Below are 16282 nucleotides of genomic sequence, written 5' to 3' on the forward strand. Positions count from 1 at the left end.
CCTCTGTTATCCATTGATGCAGACACAATCCTACTTTTGTGCAATCATGCATGGTCATTACACCAACTTCTTGGCTCTGACTTTGACCAGAGTCAGCCTAATGAAGACAATAGAGGTCGGGTTGGTTAGGAGGTTGCCTCATCAGATGATGATGATGATAATGATGGTACATGGACCTGCAGGATGCCAGTGAGTTTGACATCTAAATAGATACTAGGTTGTTCCCCCTCCAAGGAGTCCTTGACCTTCCCCTCCCCACTAAGGAGGTAAAAACATATGTATTGACATAGATCCTACAGCCTGGCAGGGCACTGGCCGACCCTCTTCTGCCCTTCAGTGAAGCCATCACTGACACACTGCTGGGGACCTGGGCTGTACCATGTTTTGGTCACCCAGTCAGCTGCCAGGTAGACGTGCTCCAGGATGCCTGGACTTCTTAACACAGCACTCAACACCTGGCAGTCTGGTGGTACAGGGGTTCACCAGTAAAGTGAACTCTAATGCCTCTTCAACCACGCCAAAATGAGTAGGCTCATTCGGAAAGATTATGTTCTCCTCGGCCAGACTTGTCTTGCAGTTGGTCAATGCAAGCTGGTGTGAAGGCGGATTCCCCCCTTGAGCGTTTTAAGCAGAGTTGGGCCTAGGCATGCTTCTTAGGCCTTCAGCTCCCTTCAGACAATCCCCCATCAATGTAATCCGTTTCTTGGGTATGCCAGGGGCAGGATATAATGACAGTGTCAGGCCCCACCACCTGCACACCAAGCCTGTGAGGTCAGGATGTGAGCCCAACAGAGAACGACCTCCCGGGACAGCGCATATCCCAGTCTTCTACCCATCTGGCTACCATCTGCAAGCCCCTTTAGTGCACCCTTACCGACACACAGCCATCTAGTAGGGGGCAGGATCAGCCACTTCTGCAGGGGTGTGGCAACACATTACACTCCACAAATGGGTCTTGCATATTGTCCAACGGGGCTATACCCTGCCATTCCTTCCCGACCCACTGCACCTGCCTCTGACATGAGCCCACTTCCAGATGACAATATGTCTATTTTATTTCAGGAAGTGTTGGCTCATTTGGCCAAAGGAGCCATAAAGAGGGTGATGGCTTTTGGGAGTAGGGACTGGGTGCTATTGCCGCTAGTTCCATGTGCCAAAGAAGGATGCAGGCCACTGTCCTATCCTAGATAATTGGCCCTCTCAATGTCTTCCTACACAAGTACAAATTTTAAAAGCCTACCCTTGATCAGGATCCTGAAGTCTTGATGGTTTCATTCAACCTTTAGGATGCCTATTTTCACAATCTGCAGGCCCACAAACACTATCTGTGTTTAAAGGTGGCCCACAAACACTTTCAGTTTGCTGTGCTCCCTTTTGGGCTCACCAGCGCTCCTCGGGTGTTCACAAAGGTGATGGTAGTGGCCACTGCCCGTCATTTGGGGTTCCAGTCTTCTCTTCCTCAACGACTGACTGTTGAAGTCCACCTCCAGATGACAGCAAACTGTTGACATCATGGAGTTCTCTGCCAACCTGCCAAAGTTACACCTGATTCCTTCGCAGAGGCTCCTCTTTATCAAAGCCATCTTGGATACTGTGCACTTTTGAGCCTTTCATCTGGACCACTGAGTCCATGTCATTTGGATATGATCCAAATGTTTCAGCTTCTTTCCTGGATCTCAGTATGGATGGATCTGTGGCTTTTTGACCAAAGTAAAATAATTTTCCCCTAGGTTAAACTAGTATTCAGTCACCAATCACCATCCATTCATATCTTCATTCTTGCATTACATTTGTCTTCTTTATACCACACCAGCAGGGCTTTATATTCTAAAAGCACTGTGAATACAAACCACATAAAATTCCAAAAACTATTGGTTAAATATTTATTCATATTCATTAAAATCACCCTCTAATTATTTTACACAAGATAAAAACATATAACTTGGAGAAAAATATTTTTTTTAAAAGCTCATTTATTACCCTTTTAGAGTTGCAAGTATCCCGCATATACGTCACTCTGCAATCATGAGTTGATCAATCATATAAAATTGTGTAGCGCTGATGGATTATGTCCCTGTTTATAATCGTCAACACATTTTGGTGACCAAAAACATTACATCTTTTAAACCACCTCCTTCTGGACATAATTTTATATTCTTCCCCATTCAGTATTGTTAAAACATGTATCATGATCGTAGTTGCAAAATCTCCCATAACGTTGAGATGTAACAGGGAACTCCAGAAATTATATAATACTCCCAATAGGTTCGATTGGTGAAGTAACCATCATTTTCCTATTTCAATGATTTTAAATCCCTATGGGCCTGATGTTCTTTTATCGTTATGAGACAAGTCTCCTACTGGTGTTGCTAGATGGATTCGATTTGATCAACAACAAATGTCTACAGTCACCTCAAATAAACTTTGACATCCAGGGATCTTTTTAGTTAACATTCTTCTATCACCCCATTTATTTCTCCTAAATTATAAGAACTGTTCTGGTTGCGTTCTCAGCCCCAGGAGCTTGCTCGCGCTTTCTCAGACAATAGTGTTGAGAGCAAAAGTCCCAAGATGGTTAACTAAAAAGATCCCTAGTTGTTGAAGTTGGTATGATGTGACCAACCATAGACGTTCATTGTTGACAACACTTTTGTGCATCTGAGTTCCCAAGAAGGCTATCTCACCGAGAAACACTTTATCTGATTTGGAGCACATACTTTCCTGCTCTTATGTGCTTTTCTGCTGTTACCTCCCCTGTTCTGAGTTCTGAAGATCAGGAACAACTGGGCCCGAGTGACCCTAGTAGCTCCAAATTGGGCCAGAAGAGTGTGGTACCTGAAACCCATAGGCTTCAGCATCCCTCCTTCGATAAAGCTGCCACTGGGTGTGGACCTTCTGTCACTGCAGCAGGGCAGGATTCTGCACCTGAGCCTGTGCAACCTGCACCCTCAATGGCATTTGGTACCCAGACATCTCAACTAAATCTATATATGTATGCGGGGCTCTGGGACAAGCTTGTGGCTCGGTGCAGTACCCACAAGTTGGACCCGTTGGTTTTGTTTGCCTTGTTTTTTGCACTGTAAGGTCTTGCTCTGGGCACAAATGGGGCTTACCTGTCTGCCATTTTGGCCTTTACATTTGTCAGACCAACTGTTCTTATTGAAATCACTGGTTGTGATTTGTTATCTAAAAGGTTTATAGCACATTTGTTCACCCAAGACCTTTGTGATGCCACAGTGGGACTTGCATCTGGTTCACATGTTTCTAATGTATACCCCTTTAAAACCAATGCACAGTTATTTATGGCACCTACTCGCATCTAAAAACTATCTTTTCGGTTGCTATAACATCTGCATGCTGAGTGAGTGAACTTCAGGCCCTTTCAGTGTAGCCTTTCAAAAACCTGTTATCCAGATAAATTGATGTGTAGGACTCGAACTCCATTCGTGAAGAAGGTGGCGATACTTTTTTATGTTGGGCAAGCCATTGCGCCTCTGACTTTCTTTGCTCCACCTCATCTCTCAAAAGAGGTACAGAAACTCCATTGTTTAGACCCTAAGAGAATACACAGTTTTTACATCAGTAATGCTATAGAACATTGGGTGGATGGTCAGCTCTTTGTGGGATTCTGTGGAACGAAGGACACAGTGGTGCATAAAAGGACCATCTCTTGATGGATAGTTCTCTGTATTAAGATCTGCTAAACATTGCCTAAGAATGAGCCTCCAGAATGTCTAAGAGCCCCTTCCACCAGGGCCAGGGCTGCTATCATTGTGTTGTCATGCAGAGTTCATGTCCTGGATACTTGTCAGGCAGCTACATGAGCATGAATGCACATGTTCACAACACACTACTGCATCTATGGCCAGGTCAGCCAAGATAGAATTTTGGCTTCTCGTCCTGCAGGACCTTTTAGCCTGGGCTATTCTACAGACCCACCACCTTGGAAGGTACAGCTTTGGAATCCTATTCAAAAGGTGATGACTCTGCAGTTAGAATTATCCATCAGAAGAATACCTTCTGTTATTGTAACACTCTTTCTGGTGAACACTTGAGCTAACTGCAGATCCCCTCCCCCTCCCCTTTCTGTACAGTGGTCTTTCCCATCTCAAAAGCTTAAAATCTAAAATACATTACACTGGTTTGTTCAATTTGGTGATGGGCTCTGTGTCTGAGTTTCCGGAACAGTTCACGAAAAACCACTTGTCGGCGTTATGAGTGGTGCATATATGTAGCTCCGTTAGTCACTTCCAGAGCGGAACAGCATCAGCATGGAGTCGCACAACACTACCTACTGGTGTGCGGGAGCACTGCTTTTAAGTTTTCTGAATTTCTGCACCTGGGGCAATTTACAAGGTGAGGAATCTGTTGTTGGATAGTATTTCCACCAAAAAGAGCACCACCAAAGGAAAGTAATTTATTATTTCGAGCTCTCCATTATCAGTCTTCTAGGCCACCAGAGTTTTTGCAGTCTAGATCGACCTATGTATCTCACTTCAAGTCCAAACTTACTGGATGTGTGCCTGTATTTCCACAAGTGATCCCTAAAAGGAGTTCAGCAGATTAAGTTCTAAATGTTCACATCATGTAGACTTGGAGACGTGGGGAACTCAGCTCACATTCCAACAGGGCCAGTTCTGCCATTTATATTTTCAAGATCAATAAATTATTCAGAGTTTGGGTGGTAATAATATCTGCTATTTTAACACTTTTATATTAAGTGCCTTTTTACAGTGGTTTTAGTATAAGCATTTTGTTCAAAGATGCGATTAAAATTCTTAAACTGACTAGTAGTTATCCAGTTATCTCTTTGACCTGTGATTGTGTTGTTTTCCAGCGGAAATGGGCCGGACTCTCCATTGGGCAGGATGTTGAAGGTAAGAAATGCTTATTTAGTACGGAACCTACACAAACCATTTTAGGCACAACTAAGAGCTCTCAAACCGTGAAATAGTCATAGTGTTGTTTTTATGCCAAATGCTAAATTTGTTCCAATGTAGTTGCTAGTTTTAAGCTTACCAGTTGGCGCTACTTTAGTGAAGAATATAGCCATACGCTTCCTAAGCCTCTGGAAATCTGTGAAATTCTGAGTGAAATTTATACAGGGAAAAACATTTATGCCATACAGCGTTCAAGTGTACTGATGAATTTACGCAACCCTAAGAGTGAGAACAAGTTTATGTACTTGACTTGTCCTAGAAAAATTGTGAAACTAGTTTGCAAAGAGGAATCTGGAGCTACTTAATGGTAACTGCAGCATAAAACAATTTGGACGTTATCACAAGCAAAAGACTGGTAACCTTAGCTACCTAACAGCAGAATAATGTTGATATCACAAAGTCTGTCATTGTCCTTGTCATTGTTATTGTGAAGGATGATAAAGATACGGTTTCATCGAGGATCTTAGTTGGCTAGACCATTTGTGAGCAAAAAACGTGTTTTTCTTGAATCTCGGCCACAAATCATGATAATGAGTTGTGACCTAGTGACTAGTATTAATTTCATCCGGAAAGTTCAGACCTAAAGCACAAAGATTGTGCCTTGCAGGAAAGAATTCCAGTTTTTGTCACAATGCTGGAGTATTAAGTATGTGAAAAATTCTTCAAAACAGAGAAGAGGAGTTTACAGTACTGGCCAAGCCCAAAGTAGATGTGCTGTTTTATTTAAATAAATATTTGCAACCATTAAAAGTGTAAAAATGTTAAAAAGTTAAAATACCACCTTCTAAAAGTTACAAGCATATGTTTGTGAAAACATTAAATTAAAAATAACCCATAGCAAAATAAAATTAGAAATGAAAGCACGGATTACACACACTCCCCCAACACACTCCCCCACACATCCTCCTACACATCCTCCTTGTGTGCCAAATAACTAAGGTGGTGAACTTAATTTTTGCATTAGTGTCAGATGTTATAGATGTCCTGTGACAGGCATGTATTTGATGCATCTCTATACCAGGCGTCCACACCCAGTCGTTTGCAAACTACCAATAGCTTGCATACGCCTTCAGAGTAGCTCGTATCCTTGAGTTCATTTTGTTTAAAAGCACATGGTCACATTTTCCTTTTATAGATAAGGGAAGGCTGTGTTTACTTTACATAACTATCATCAGACTGCAGACACTGGTGCTGAGTCAGATATATGTTGGTGTCAGATGTATGACTGATGGTAAGGCACAGAGGTGAAGAACTGAAGCAGATAAGTATTTAACTCTTAAAATAAAAGTCCTTATCGACTCGGTAGTGGAGCGTTGGAACACAACCATGTTTCTGAATGCTTTTAAATGAGAGAAAATTAAAATGAAGAGTTAACTTCATGAATAAGTTAACTCTTCATTTCAATGTTCTCTCATTTTAAAGTGTTGCATTTACATACAGCGGGTGTCTCTTCCCTATGACCAGCAGACACTGTACCATATTTATAACTGAAAAATAGTCGTTTTTTAAATGGGAGAAATATAAAGTGAAGAAAAATATTTCTGTGATATATTAAGTCTTAATGTTTTTCTCCGTTTGCAATTAAGCCACTTACGTTTTAATATTTTATGAAGCATCTTTCTTCACTTTAAATTCCTTCTATTTAAACAAATGGCTGTATTTTTCTGTTATAATTTTGACACTGTCTCTACAGGCCACTGGGTGCAAGATGACTGCTGTTTGTAAATGCAACACTTTGAAATAGCGAAGAGCAAGGTGGACAGCTGATAGCCCTGCCTTGTGCCTCCCTCTTTCCAAACCTCTGATATGCTTTTCCCCCACCCTTACTTGTATCATCAGGTTAGTGTATAGTAACCACACACATTTTTAGGGCCAAAATGTAATCTGTCAAGCAGGAGAAACGAGTAGTTCCTTCCCACCGAGTTAGTCAAAATCAGATAAATATCGCCAGTGGGCCCTGTAATCTGCTCTGTAGACCCATCGAGTTCTGAACCCTTCTAATGATTGCCGAGGAGCACGGTTTGGCATAAAGCCCGTTGGTCCTTTTTAACTAGCATGCAGATTACTTTAATCGGGGTATTTGCAAGGGCCTTCGCTCATATTTTAACTTCTGTGGTAAGCGACAGTCAGATGGGGGACCCGGTTTGTGGACCACAAGTCTTGTGCTTTTTTAATTGAAAACGTGTTTTCAAATCGCTTAACTGTTACGTTTTCACTTTATTAGACCCACACCAAATTGTTTTAATAGATGTAAGGTTTTTCTATGGTCCTTGCAGCTTGTTTTATGATCAGAGACATCGCTGGTCACCAACCAAGCTGAGAGGACTACAGAAGAAATCCCTGCACTTGAAAGTAAATGGCGTGGCTTCGACACCGAAGTAAAAACAGGACAGTTACAGCAATACAAAAAATATCTTTTAAAATGAAAAAATAAAAAGACTTAACCCTTCAAAAGAAGTGACTGGGCACCCTTACCTTCTTGACTGCAGACTTCTCATATTCCATTTGTGAACATAAAGCTGGCTTGGACAAAGCACAGCTGGAGCAGGCTAGCTTAGGACCTTCTGCTCTGCAGAAGTAAAGATGCATACAGCGCAGCAGCGGACTTTTAAATGCAGTTTCCTTCTTGCCAGAGATGGGAAGTCGCTGAGAGTGGCCAGCGGCAGTGAGCTTACACAACTCTACATTGCGCATGCTCACCTGACCCTCACCTATTCTCTCCAGCTCTGAAGCGAGCGTGACCCCAGGCAATCAGCAGTTCACGTTAATCTCCGTGCCGAGGACGACTTGTTTACTAGGAGGGCCACACAAAATGGTCTGGTGGGCTGCACAATGAGTACCAGTGTTCATACGGGCAGTAGTTTACTATATTATACTATTCTATACTATACTATACTAATAGTCTTCATTCTGCTTATTAGAGGTTTACTAAGCAAATAGCTGAGATCAAAGCCAAAGATTGTGCAAAATTCTGGACCCAGAAGAGGGACGTAGTCATGGAAACCAGGGGCAGAAGAGAGCTGGACAAGTCACTGGGCAGAGTTTAGGTCGTTAAGGTAGCATAAATGGTTTAAATGACAAAAACATCATTGTCAAGTTGCTTCGATTGCCTACCAGAGAGCAGTACTAAGAACAAATCTGTGAATTAGGAATGTATGGTCCTTTGAGGCAGATAATTTTATTGTGTCCTCTGGTTACTTACATGAGTATGCCACAATCATTGCAGTGCCTCACAGTAGACACTACTATGCTGCATTCCTTTAGAGGGATGTTCTCACGATGACAAGGTGACTATTGGATGATTCTCCTGGCACGTGATGGATTGGTCAGTTGTATTGAGGAGTCCAAGGGGCATGTTCATTATTAGCACCCCATTGGATAGAGTTTCCATTACTCCTCCAACGCCTTTATTCTTGCCGTTCAACTGAATGGTTATCTAGAACTCTCTTTCTTTTTATCCCGTTGTTTGTGTTTCCTTTTAATATTCTCCCTGTATTGATTATACCTACTTTTGGCTTGCCTTCTCTTAAGAAATTTTCCAAAGACTGCTAGAAACATTTTCATTCATGTTCTTTCACCATGCTCCCCATTTTTCTTCATTCTTTAATGTGATTATTCATCTCAGTTAGTCTAACTTTGCTTGTAGAGGCCCCAAACGCACCTTTTATAATCCTTCTCTTACAACTGCAAAAATATTTTGCACAATATTTCACTGTGACAATTTTCCCTTTAAAGCTAGATTTGATGGGGGAGTATGCTGTGTTGGGGAGGTGGTTTGGTGGGTGGGCAAAGGTGCGTAGTGCCTCAGGCCCAGTGCTTTGCAGGACACTGCTGCCCTTCTGTTGCCTTTATTTATGGAATCTTAATTGCAAGCAAGCCTTAAAAGCTTAGAAAAAAGTGCTTATGGCACCTTATAAAAATAGAAGAGCCATCCACGGGGCCCTGCATTAAGCTTTGACCCTATGTCTCGCACTAACTTCTGGTAAGACCGATTCAACATGAAAACATTCAGCTCAGCAATTCTTGAATTCTTGCCTCAGTTATTCTGGTTTTTTTTTGTGGCAGTAGATTAATTTAGTATTCCGTCACCTGGAAAATTTGTTGTTGCTGGTTGATCCTTCAGGCTTTGAATCATCTTGGCTTCTCAGGGTGTTGCTGTTGGATTTCACCATCATGTTTACCTCAGCAATTCACCTTATTGTTGTAGCATTCCCATACCTTGGAATGCTGCTCCCTTTACTGCTGCCTAATCCTTAAAGTATAAATTCACTTTAGTCATGTTGCCTTCTCCCTATTGCACTCATGCCCAGTCAGAATGACCACATCGTCTTCAAAATGCTGTTGTTCCAATGATAACAAAATTAACACTTCTTTTTCTTGAGATGACTACTGCATTGCATTGAAACGTTTTCCAATTTCATCACGCTTTAACAATCAAATCAAGTCTTGTTGAAATGGTCAGAGTGGTTAATAACCAGTGCTGTGGCTTTCAGCTTTCTGAGCCATTATTTCAGTTTTTGATTAACTAATATCAAAGTAGCAGACTTAAATCAGACAATGATTTAAAGTGCCCCTTTGGTGGCATGGGGTGCAATGCAAAAGAGTATCTTCACAGAATAATTAAGTCGAAAGAATATATTAAATATACATATAATCTTCCCAAATATGTTCTCGCCACTCAGGTCTATTGCAGATTTCTGCGCGGTTCACTCCTGTCCTCGTTACGTTTTAATGTTTATATGAAACCTTTTAACAATCTAATGCCTTCACAGGGGCACTTTGCATATGCTGATGACACCAAAGTGGTCTCGACCACTAGAAGAATTTTAATAATCTAATAGGTTTGACTGTTGATATTTGCAAATGGTTGAAGCAAAGTTGGCCAGCTCTCAACTCTAGCAAAACTGAGTTGCTTCTTATGGGTTTGAGGGTTTCAGTGGGCACAATCTACACTACCGATAATTGCATGACAGTAGGAGCTTGTGCTGTCAGCCTTCCAACAAGTTTTAAACCTATAAGTGGTCCTAGACAACCGTTTTACTATGGAAGAGCAGGCAAGTACTGTTTGTGCTAATACACACTAAGCTGTAGTTGTTTCTTTCTGAAAATAGCTGAGCCACTTTAACCTGGTCCAGATTAGATTACAGGTGCTTTTTTTCATGGTACGTCCCAGAAGGTTGTTAGTAGAACCAGAAAATCATTAATGCTTGGGTTGGGCTGTTTTCAGGGTTAAGCTTTGGGAGCACATTGGCCAAAAATTACACTGGCTTCCTTCCAGTGGCAGATTGAGTGAAATACTACGTTTTGGTCATGATCCACAAATATAACTAGCCAACTGGCCCTGGCAATTCCAGTCTATGTTCTGTGTAGAAATCTAAAGCCCTATGGCAAGGCTCTGTTGGTTTCCTCAACGAAACAGGCTGCAGGCAGTTGCAAGCAGCTGGACTTAGATGATGGAACAACCTCCTGCTGGTCTTAAAGAAGAGCTTATACCTAGAGAGCTTCAGACAAAACGTGAAAGCATTTGATCAAAGCAGGCTCGAGACCAGAAATTGTGCTGGCACCTTTATTTTTAGGCAGCCTATAAATTGTATTGAAGGGCATTACTTTTATCCAATAAGCAGAATTAAGTAGGACTGCTACAGGGATACTGAAGTTGCACCAGGTGCACATTCCCGTGGTCTATTTTTGAAATAAAGATGTGCTGGAATCAGCTCCTGCCACAACTATGACTTATTCCATAGGAGCGAAGTATTTATAGGGGCAAAATGCATGCACACAAAACAGTTAGTGAATTTGCAAATGTGGCTCATAATGTCTAATCATACCTCTTGCATTTGTTAGATTTCTGTAGATTTGTAGACAGTACTATAAAGAAAATGTGCAATTTAGATATACTATGTTCACTGGAGTATCATGGAGAATGTTTTGGAGGCCAAGGCCTTTACCCCTTCTGAGGTTTCTGTGATTGCATACTCTTTGTTTCCAAAGGCATGATTCTCTCTACATGTTACCCATGGGGTCTGGGTGTCAAAAAGGCTGCCGGGAGTGGTGGGTCAGTAGGTGTTAGGCATAGGAGCTCACAGCAACAGATGTGATGCTAATTTTGGGCTTCCAAATATATCAGAATTGCTGAGCTTTGTTTTTTGATTTGTAAAAGTGCAATACATCACTGGTTTCAGGCTCTGTTTTGAGTAAGCCATTTATAGTCTTTTTTTCATCCCTTTCGCATGAATAGTAAACACACTGAAGCTACCTGCCCCAGAATTGTCAACATGATATACAATCAAGAATTAAATTATTGTAGACCAGCAGATGCCAAATGAATAACCTACTTCCTCTACATCTCATGCACAAAGCTCTGTTGACGTAACCCGCCTACTGTTTTATTTCTAAATATTTTAGGAACTTTGGGAATTCACTCGCTGGTAGCTTGCTGATAATATGCACGACTGGGAAGCCTCCAAACTAAGTGCCTATGTTTTATTCAGTAGATGCAAAGGACTGCATGCTGGTATATCATACTCCATGCCTTTTAAGATTTGGAATTAATGAAGTTAACTGTGTGGTATGCTTCATTTGGTTGACTTCGTGGGGACTCTTTGTTCTCCATCTCTCACTGTGAGTCATAGGGATAAAAGATGCACTCTTTATATATTCTGTGGAAGAAGGGAACGCGTGCTTACTGTTTAAGAATTACTGTTTTGAATATTTCTTTTTTGCTGGTCGCCGGTAGAACCCCTACTCTGTTGGTAGCTGGAGCTCGTTCTGCCTCACAAATTACACAACTATTTAGTGGTCTTTTAGGCGGGACCGGAATTTTAATGACTAGTTCAATTATCAGCCGCTGTAAGTGACCTTCTGGTTGGGTGAGATACAATAACCTGAAAAGACTGAAAATAAGATGACTCAAATCGTATAGCTTAGCCATAAAGGTCGAATGATTTAAACAAATGCACAGATGCAACCACTATGAAAGAAGAACGAAAAAAGTATTCTTACCAGAAGATAATCTCTGCAGAAAACATAGCTCACAAAACCTCTTAAGGAATAATATCTTTCTTTTCACAGTAATTAGTTGATACTCTTTCAGTGTTCTTCCACGACAAAGTGACCAATAACCTTACACAAGTTATCCTGATGCTAGAGGAAACCAAAATTAATTATAACCACAATTATGACCATTTGTCTATCAGAAGCATTCCCCTTACCTCTCTTGGACTAAAACGATAACCACAAGCAAACCCTATGGTTTCCCTCTGAATATTTGACATACAACAAAAATAAAATTGTTAAGTTAGCCATTGCTCCTGCCATCATATTTATTCGAATACATAATTAAGAACAGGGAAGCTTCCTTTAACCTTTAACCCCTTCGCTGCCAGGCCTTTTCCCCCTCCTGTGCCGGGCCTTTTTTTGCCTATTTGGGGCAGTTCGCGCTTAGGCCCTCATAACTTTTTGTCCACATAAGCTAACCAAGCCAAATTTGCGTCCTTTTTTTCCAACATCCTAGGGATTCTAGAGGTACCCAGACTTTGTGGGTTCCCTTGAAGGAGGCCAAGAAATTGGCCAAAATACAGTGAAAATTTCGTTTTTTTTCAAAAAAATTGGAAAAAGTGGCTGCAGAAGAAGGCTTGTGGTTTTTCCCCTGAAAATGGCATCAACAAAGGGTTTGCGGTGCTAAACTCAGCAGCTTCCCAGCTTTCAGGAACAGGCAGACTTGAATCAGAAAACCCAATTTTTCAACACAATTTTGGCATTTTACTGGGGCATACCCCATTTGTGCAATTTTTTGTGCTTTCAGCCTCCTTCCAGTCAGTGACAGGAATGGTCATGAAACCAATGCTGGATCCCAGAAACCTAAACATTTCTGAAAAGTAGACAAAATTCTGAATTCAGCAAGGGGTCATTTGTGTAGATCCTACAAGGGTTTCCTACAGAAAATAACAGCTGAAAAAGAAAAATATTGAAATTGAGGTGAAAAAACCATCAATTTTTCTCTACGTTTTACTCTGTAACTTTTCCCTGCAATGTCAGATTATCGAAAGCAATATACCGTTACGTCTGCTGGACTCCTCTGGTTGCGGGGATATATAGGGCTTGTAGGTTCATCAAGAACCCGAGGAACCCAGAGCCAATAAATGAGCTGCACCCTGCAGTGCGTTTTCATTCTATACCGGGTATACAGCAATTCATTTGCTGAAATATAAGGAGTAAAAAATTGCTATCAAGAAAACCTTTGCATTTCCAAAAAGGGCACAAGATAAGGTGTTGAGGAGCAGTGGTTATTTGCACATCTCTGAATTCCGGGGTGACCATAGTAGCACGTGAATTACAGGGAATTTCTCAAATAGATGTCTTTTTTACACACACTCCTATATTTGGAAGGAAAAAATGTAGAGAAAGACAAGAGGCAATAGTACTTGTTTTGCTAATCTATGTTCCCCCAAGTCTCCCGATAAAAATGGTACCTCACTTGTGTGGGTAGGCCTAGCACCCGCAACAGGATATGCCCCAAAACACAACATGGACACATCACAGAAAACAGAGCTGTTTTTAGCAAAGTGACTACCTGTAGATTTTGGCCTCCAGCTCAGCCGCAACCTAGGGAAACCTACCAAACCTGTGCATTTCTGAAAACTAGAGACCTAGGGGAATCCAAGGAGGGGTGACTTGTGTGGCTCGGACCAGGTTCTGTTACCCAGAATCCTTTGCAAACCTCAAAATTTGGCTAAAAAAACACATGTTCCTCACATTTCTGTGGCAGAAAGTTATGGAATCTGAGAGGAGCCACAAATTTCCTTCCACCCAGCGTTCCCCCACGTCTCCCGATAAAAATGATACCTCACTTGTGTGGGTAGGCCTAGCACCCGCGACAGGATATGCCCCAAAACACAACGTGGACACATCACAGAAAACAGAGCTGTTTTTAGCAAAGTGACTACCTGTAGATTTTGGCCTCTAGCTCAGCCGCCACCTAGGGAAACCTACCAAACCTGTGCATTTCTGAAAACTAGAGACCTAGGGGAATCCAAGGAGGGGTGACTTGTGTGGCTCGGACCAGGTTCTGTTACCCAGAATCCTTTGCAAACCTCAAAATTTGGCTAAAAAAACACATGTTCCTCACATTTCTGTGGCAGAAAGTTCTGGAATCTGAGAGGAGCCACAAATTTCCTTCCACCCAGCGTTCCCCCACGTCTCCCGATAAAAATGATACCTCACTTGTGTGGGTAGGCCTAGCGCCCGCGACAGGATATACCCCAAAACACAACGTGGACATATCACAGAAAACAGAGCTGTTTTTAGCAAAGTGACTACCTGTAGATTTTGGCCTCTAGCTCAGCCGCCACCTAGGGAAACCTACCAAACCTGTGCATTTCTGAAAACTAGAGACCTAGGGGAATCCAAGGAGGGGTGACTTGCGGGGCTCGGACCAGGTTCTGTTACCCAGAATCCTTTGCAAACCTCAAAATTTCGCTAAAAAAACACATGTTCCTCACATTTCTGTGGCAGAAAGTTCTGGAATCTGAGAGGAGCCACAAATTTCCTTCCACCCAGCGTTCCCCCACGTCTCCCGATAAAAATGATACCTCACTTGTGTGGGTAGGCCTAGCGCCCGCGACAGGATATGCCCCAAAACACAACGTGGACATATCACAGAAAACAGAGCTGTTTTTAGCAAAGTGACTACCTGTAGATTTTGGCCTCTAGCTCAGCCGCCACCTAGGGAAACCTACCAAACCTCTGCATTTCTGAAAACTAGAGACCTAGGGGAATCCAAGGAGGGGTGACTTGCGGGGCTCGGACCAGGTTCTGTTACCCAGAATCCTTTGCAAACCTCAAAATTTGGCTAAAAAAACACATGTTCCTCACATTTCTGTGGCAGAAAGTTCTGGAATCTGAGAGGAGCCACAAATTTCCTTCCACCCAGCGTTCCCCCATGTCTCCCGATAAAAATGATACCTCACTTGTGTGGGTAGGCCTAGCGCCCGCGACAGGATATGCCCCAAAACACAACGTGGACATATCACAGAAAACAGAGCTGTTTTTAGCAAAGTGACTACCTGTAGATTTTGGCCTCTAGCTCAGCCGCCACCTAGGTAAACCTACCAAACCTGTGCATTTCTGAAAACTAGAGACCTAGGGGAATCCAAGGAGGGGTGACTTGCGGGGCTCGGACCAGGTTCTGTTACCCAGAATCCTTTGCAAATCTCAAAATTTGGCTAAAAAAACACATGTTCCTCACATTTCTGTGGCAGAAAGTTCTGGAATCTGAGAGGAGCCAAAAATTTCCTTCCACCCAGCGTTCCCCCACGTCTCCCGATAAAAATGATACCTCACTTGTGTGGGTAGGCCTAGCGCCCGCGACAGGATATGCCCCAAAACACAACGTGGACATATCACAGAAAACAGAGCTGTTTTTAGCAAAGTGACTACCTGTAGATTTTGGCCTCTAGCTCAGCCGCCACCTAGGGAAACCTACCAAACCTGTGCATTTCTGAAAACTAGAGACCTAGGGGAATCCAAGGAGGGGTGACTTGCGGGGCTCGGACCAGGTTCTGTTACCCAGAATCCTTTGCAAATCTCAAAATTTGGCTAAAAAAACACATGTTCCTCACATTTCTGTGGCAGAAAGTTCTGGAATCTGAGAGGAGCCACAAATTTCCTTCCACCCAGCGTTCCCCCACGTCTCCCGATAAAAATGATACCTCACTTGTGTGGGTAGGCCTAGCGCCCGCGACAGGATATGCCCCAAAACACAACGTGGACATATCACAGAAAACAGAGCTGTTTTTAGCAAAGTGACTACCTGTAGATTTTGGCCTCTAGCTCAGCCGGCACCTAGGGAAACCTACCAAACCTGTGCATTTCTGAAAACTAGAGACCTAGGGGAATCCAAGGAGGGGTGACTTGTGTGGCTCGGACCAGGTTCTGTTACCCAGAATCCTTTGCAAACCTCAAAATTTGGCTAAAAAAACACATGTTCCTCACATTTCTGTGGCAGAAAGTTCTGGAATCTGAGAGGAGCCACAAATTTCCTTCCACCCAGCGTTCCCCCACGTCTCCCGATAAAAATGATACCTCACTTGTGTGGGTAGGCCTAGCGCCCGCGACAGGATATACCCCAAAACACAACGTGGACATATCACAGAAAACAGAGCTGTTTTTAGCAAAGTGACAACCTGTAGATTTTGGCCTCTAGCTCAGCCGCCACCTAGGGAAACCTACCAAACCTGTGCATTTCTGAAAACTAGAGACCTAGGGGAATCCAAGGAGGGGTGACTTGCGGGGCTCGGACCAGGTTCTGTTACCCAGAATCCTTTGCAAACCTCAAAATTTGG

The 16282-nt window shown here is 42.5% G+C and overlaps 1 protein-coding gene across 1 annotated transcript in view; it reads left to right on the top strand.

Annotated features, from left to right (window-relative positions):
- Positions 1-16282, top strand: part of NSF (N-ethylmaleimide sensitive factor, vesicle fusing ATPase) — a 593422-nt gene that overhangs the window by 170728 nt on the left and 406412 nt on the right. The window contains exon 4 of the mRNA XM_069237976.1: positions 4838-4877. Within this exon, the coding sequence (XP_069094077.1) occupies positions 4838-4877 (40 nt within the window). The remainder of the gene's footprint in view (positions 1-4837; positions 4878-16282) is intronic.

This window comes from Pleurodeles waltl, chromosome 6 (genome assembly GCF_031143425.1).
Source record: "Pleurodeles waltl isolate 20211129_DDA chromosome 6, aPleWal1.hap1.20221129, whole genome shotgun sequence".
Classification (NCBI taxonomy): domain Eukaryota; kingdom Metazoa; phylum Chordata; class Amphibia; order Caudata; family Salamandridae; genus Pleurodeles; species Pleurodeles waltl.